Source organism: Eublepharis macularius, chromosome 10, assembly GCF_028583425.1.
Source record: "Eublepharis macularius isolate TG4126 chromosome 10, MPM_Emac_v1.0, whole genome shotgun sequence".
NCBI lineage: Eukaryota > Metazoa > Chordata > Lepidosauria > Squamata > Eublepharidae > Eublepharis > Eublepharis macularius.
The window spans coordinates 65,671,606-65,677,605 of NC_072799.1; the positions used below are offsets into that span (position 1 = coordinate 65,671,606).

Genomic DNA, 6,000 nt, shown 5'->3' on the forward strand with positions numbered 1-6,000 from the left:
TATCAAATAGCATTTGTTGCTTTCCTCCCTATAGTAAACTCCCACCACACATGTACAAACATTGTATCTTAACATGTTTTTGAACCCTTCTGTGCAGTGCAGTACAAGATGCATGGATGCATTCACATATGTGTGTATATTCTGAACATTTATTATCATTATTATTATTATTATCATTATTATTAATGTCATTTATAGTCTGCCTTTCTCACTGAGACTTAAGGTGGAATGCATAGAGTGAGATTAGTACAATCAATATCAAGGACATTTCCATAAACAAGTTTACAAAGACATAACATTAGCAAGAATCAAATACAGAGTTGAAGAAATGCTGAAACAGAGCATAAGCAATTCTAGGACTGACATTAGGCAACATAGAACTACCCAGTAGGATCATACTTGAAGCAGAGGTAGCACATAGAAGCACATACTTAAAGCAACAGATAGGACGTAAGGCAACGTAGTGGTGAAGTATATGGTCCCTAACATGTTAGTGAAGCATCTGAGACCCCCCTCCCTACAATGCAGCCCTCCTATCTGCGTAAAAGGCCTTATTGAATAATTCAGTTTTGCATCATTTGTGGAAAGCCAGGTGAGTAGGGGATCTCCTGACCTGCTCAGGCAGGCTGTTCCATAGGATAGGGACCACCACAGTGAATGCATGTGTACTGGCTGCTGTTGATTTTGCCCATATGCGGGGTGGCACCTGCAGGAGACCCTATTCAAATGAGCGAAGCTTTTTTGGAGGGATAGAGGCGGTCCTGTAGGTATGCTGGACCAAGGCAGTGAAGAGCTTTATATGTGATAACCAAAACTTGAACTGAGCATAGTAACTGATAGGTACCCAATGGAGTGACTACAGGATGAGAGTGATATTCATGCTCCTGCTTGCTCCTGATAACAGTCAACCTGCAGCATTTTGCACCAACTGGAGTCTCCTAGTTAACTTATGCGGGAGACCTACGTATAGTGCATTACAATAGTCAAGTCTTGATGTTACCACAGCCTGGGTCTAGGTGGCCAGGTGGGCCATGTTGAGATAGGCAGTCCTCTTCCAGGTTAGAGTGAGGTTGTAGAAAGAATTTTTGGTGGCTGCCTTAACTTGTTTTTCTAATAGTAGTGCTGGATTCAGTATAACCCCGAGGTTCTTAATTAAGTCTATAAAGGTCAGATGAACTCCATCGAAAGCGGGGAGTACAATGTCCTTCAAGACATCTGCCTTCCCAACAAGCATCACTTCCATCTTCTCTGGGTTCAATTTCAGTTTGTTCATTTTCAGCCATTTGACCACAGCTGTCAGGCAGCGATCCAAGAATTCTACTGCGTCCTGTGAGGACCTGGATAGTGAGATGTAGAGTTGGGTGTCATCTGCATATTGATGACGTCCCACTCCATAGCTGCAAATGAGTTCTCCTAAAGGCTTTACCAAGAGGTTGAATAACATGGGAGATAAGATTGTGCCCTGCAGAACCCCGCAGGATAGTTCCCGTTCTGGAGATAGCTGATCTCTGACTGCAAGTCTTCAAAACTTTAAGTGCACGAGTTTTCCAGTGTAGCAGGAATTCTGAAAAGAGACCGTCTCCTGATGAGAGTATATATAAAGTGGAGAATTGTTCCAGAGGGTAAGTGAGTTGAGGAAAAAACATTACTGATGGACAGTACTGAGTGCTGCATGTACCCTAGGTCACTCAATACATTGAACTCTAGTGTGCACCTAGCCTTTTGAACTGTCAACATAACTTTGCAATGTCCTCAGCTAAGCTGGAGAAGCTGCCAGAGCCCTCCGTTTCAAGGATTTGATTGAACAATTATACAGGGCTATGCTAGGGCAGGGAAGACTTCTGAAGCAAGTGACCAAGAATCATTCAGAGAAACATCCCCAAAGGATTGGGGTTGCTAACCTATAAGGAAGGGTCATAATTAGAAAGGAAGGGAAGATTCGATTCAGTAGAAGGGCAGTAAATTGGAAACACGTTGAAGATCAGTACGGAGGTCAGTAATACAGAGAATGTCTTACAAAGAAATTTCCCTGTTATCTTCCTTATATCTTTACCTTGGGAGTATGTGATGTTTGGCTGAAAAATGGCAGGAAGGGTTAAGCAGCTTTGGGATAAGGAAATAGAAGTGAAGAACAAAGGGAATAAATGAGAACTCTCCTTATCATGTTATCTGAGCCTTAGATCAAAGCAGTGCTGGGCAGGCAGCTGAGCAGACAGTGCCCAGGGGACCCCTTTTGCCCACCACCAGTCCTCCCTCACGCTTCCCTTTTCACCCACCAACCTGCATGTCCTCACATCTCCTTCTCCCGCTCACAATAGCCCACTGCATTTGCTCTCAGCCGCCTGCATTGTGTTCATGCTCTTGCCCTGACAGCAGTGGGTGGTGCGTGCCGCTGGTAGTGCTTCTGCTATGGCTACCAAGAGTGCCACATTTCTGCACCCCCTATGCATTTCCCCATCAATTCTGGGAAGTGGAAGCACGGGTAGTGGAGTGCTTGTAAAGAGATGGGCAGGGCACATAGCACCAGATAGGGTGGGGGTCAGCAGCAGCAGCCCCTGTCCCTGCTAGGAGCTCTGAGCCCTGGCAGCAGCTGTCCCATCTGGGGCTGGCCCCGCATCAGAGATATCCAAATAGCAGTATTTTGTTCACCACAGTAAGTTCCAGTGTTCACATGGCTTTGCAGTTGAGAAAGGAATAAGGAATCATCACACTGGGTTGGACGCAGCCCGCTTTTTCACTCAGTTTTGCCCAGTGCCCCTGTTTAATACAGCCCCCTTCCCACACGGCTTTTTTACACGCGGCTCCCAAGATCCCCAGCATCAGCTGTTTGGATGGTCAGATGGAACTCCAACTTCCTTTTTCACCAGCAGAAAAGTCGATTTCATCCAGCTCATTTTCTTAATTGTTGAAATCTTCTTAAGTGCACTTTCCCAAGAGTAATTTTTGTAAACTTGCTGTTTTTTTTTCTACAGCCACCTGAAGAAATCTACTCAACAGGTGACACAATCCTACTCCATTTTCACACTGATGATACAATCAACAAAAAAGGATTCCATATACGATACAAAAGTATAAAACGTCAAGATAATGTTCACACCAAAAAATAACACAAGACCCCTTTGATCACCAAAAAGAGAGAGAGAGAGAGAGAGAGAGAGAGAGAGACAGAGAGAGAAATGTTATGGGAAAAGAGGTCTTTTTTTTATTACTGACATTATCAGCAAATATAAACTGAAGGAAAACTGATGCATCCCAAAACATTTCACTGTTAAATAATATTCCTAATCTAGAGCAAAATACCTTCTAGTGATGATGACGTGTGGTCTTCACGTGGGGCTTTCTCTGAACAGCTGGCCAAGGGGTGTGGCATGCTTCCAGGGAGACTGCAAGAGCTTTGATCGCAGCTTGACAAGAGTCACACCTGCCTGCATACACAACCACTTAGATTCAGGTGAAGCGACCCTGTAGACTGTTTCTCGTTTTGACAACTGTCTTGTGTCCAGGAGGAGGGAGGAAACGCCCACCTTCTGCAGGTCATGCACTCAAAATACTGTTCTAGTATCTTTCCTATTCTGATTGCTTTGCATCATATCCAGGATATGGTTTGGACAAGATGAAACAGAAATTCTGAGATTGTCTTATTCTTGGCATTCTTCTGTCCCATCAACATATTTAATATAATGAAAACTGGAATACTACACCTACGCAATCATTTGATCGTTAGAAGGTTTTGATTGTCGCAACATATTGGAATGTCTGCTGTTTTTTGTGTTTATCATAATTATTACTCCATCTTGAATATGGACTCTGTTTGTGACTGAAGGACTCTGTAGCTGCCAGCCTCTTGAGTTTTACACTGAGAATCAGAAGACGGCAGATTGACACTTTGCACGACTGCTGCAACCCTTTGTCCAGTGATCAAAAGAAATAATCAGGACCAGAGTAATCCAAAATACTAGTTGTGGATTTCATTTTGATAGTAAGAAGCTGCTAATCTGCATTTCCTTGAAAGTTTTTGTGAATGAGTTTATCATCTTTTATTTTAAACTAATTAAAAAATGAAAAAGGAAGTGGTTTCCAAAAGACCAGGCAATTGATTTTTGTTTTCTGGAAACAAGATTTTTGTGATGGCAATTTCTATGGTGCTACTCCATGAACAATAAAAAAAGGATGTTTTAGACCTTTGAGCCAACAACCTGTAGATCATGAATGTCTCACTATGCCTGGCTGCGTCTTAAGAAGAGACTTTCTAAGCATGTGAAAAAAGGACTGTTGCAAAGGCAGCACTAGCCCTGTGGAACAACTACTACTATTGCCTTAGAATTCTTGCACATGATCCCACAGATCTTCCTGTAGATACATCAGATTTGATAAAGAACTTGACAACTTGAACATTTTAAACGTGTGTTCACAAAAGTGATTCTCAAGCAAATTCCCATCTGCAGAGCAAGATCATCGGTTGTAAATAGAGTGGACTTGTTTCCAATGTAGAAATATGTTACTTTTAGAATGAATTACTGTCTGCGCTTTAGGCCATCCATGGCTTTAGCCACAATGTATATGCATCATGTCAGTATGTATGTACCAATGGATGAATGGATGAGATGTGTTGTGTATGGATGGACAGGTAAATTGTACTTCATGTGCCAAGTTCTACCAGAATCTGGATTGACTGTAGCAACTTTCTTTAAAGGATTCATAAACAGATAATGAGGACTTCATTAAAGAACCAAGAGCTAATGAAATACTGCGCTCATTTAAAAGAAATATTTTGATATCGTTTGTCATTGGTTGCTACGCAGCTTAGTTTTTTTGTTTCCTTACTCTGACCGTACACTGGCATTAATAAATGTTTTTATAAAAAAAAAATTATAAATCCAAGCATGTGTAGTTTATGTTGTTTAGAATAACAGCCTGTTTTACATTTTTCTATTGTCACTTTCATCTTCCACATGTCTTCACAAAGCTTTTTACTATCACCAAACACTTTCTGCTGCCATGGCTTGAAATGTAGATCTTTTGTTCTTTCTCCTAGCATTTTGAAGGCCAAGCTGAGCACCACACCATGGGGGGACCCCCCCCCCACCCAGTATTTATTTATTTACTTTATTTATACACCGCCGTTCTCCCTGGGGCCCCTAGTGGATTACATAGATCACCTCCATTTTATCCTCACAACACTGGGATGGTATGTGACTGGTCCAAGATCACCCAGCAAGTTTCTATGGCAGCGTCTGGATTTGAACCTGGGTCTCCTAGATCATAATATGGCAGTGGTACTCTAACTTCTACGCCACAGTATAGCTACTTTACCTTTGAGTCTTGAAAAGGAAGGAAGGACTTGTGTTGCAGAACTATCTATCGTATCTTTAGTCCATGTCGCTCAGCAGAAAACGTGGTTCTCCTGCCCCATTTTGTCCTCTGCAATTATGTGAGTAGAAATTAGGCAGAGAGAGAGAGAGACTGCCTCTGCACTGAGCATCATGACGATGTCAGGATTTGAACCTGGGACTCCCCAATCTTAGTCTGATACTGCGCCATAGTGGCATACTATGCTCCAACGGCTGCAAATGTAGTGCAGATTTTTTCCCGTATGCCATGTGTGGGAAGATGCAGTTTGCCACTGTGGTGCTTATTGTAGTATATTACATGGTTGCCCTATCCCATGATTAGCATATTGCCATCTCTAAGGGAAATTTGAAATCCTCTTGCTGCTGTCTTGAAAGCGTTTCATTCTGCATCATGATAATTTATCAGAAAAGGCAGGCTCACATACTGTTCCTTGAGAAGTATGAGGATCTTCCCTCACTGATGCAGGCTATCTGCTGACCAGGCAGGTGTCCACAGGCAGGCAAGGAAGGGGGCTGCACCACCTTGTTCCTTCCCCTGCCCTGGAAGTGACTGCACACTTCCCTTGCCTTCCTCCTCAGCCCTGACAGGGACCTGGTTTTAAGGAATTCCCCTTCCCACCTCCCTGGATTTCCTTCTAATCCCCACCCA

The 6,000-nt window shown here is 42.8% G+C and overlaps 1 protein-coding gene across 1 annotated transcript in view; it reads left to right on the forward strand.

Annotated features, from left to right (window-relative positions):
• Positions 1-4,835, forward strand: part of TLL1 (tolloid like 1) — a 157,251-nt gene extending 152,416 nt beyond the window's left edge. The window contains exon 21 of the mRNA XM_054990558.1: positions 2,973-4,835. Within this exon, the coding sequence (XP_054846533.1) occupies positions 2,973-3,107 (135 nt within the window). The 3' untranslated portion in view covers positions 3,108-4,835. The remainder of the gene's footprint in view (positions 1-2,972) is intronic.
• Positions 4,836-6,000: the final 1,165 nt, after the last annotated feature.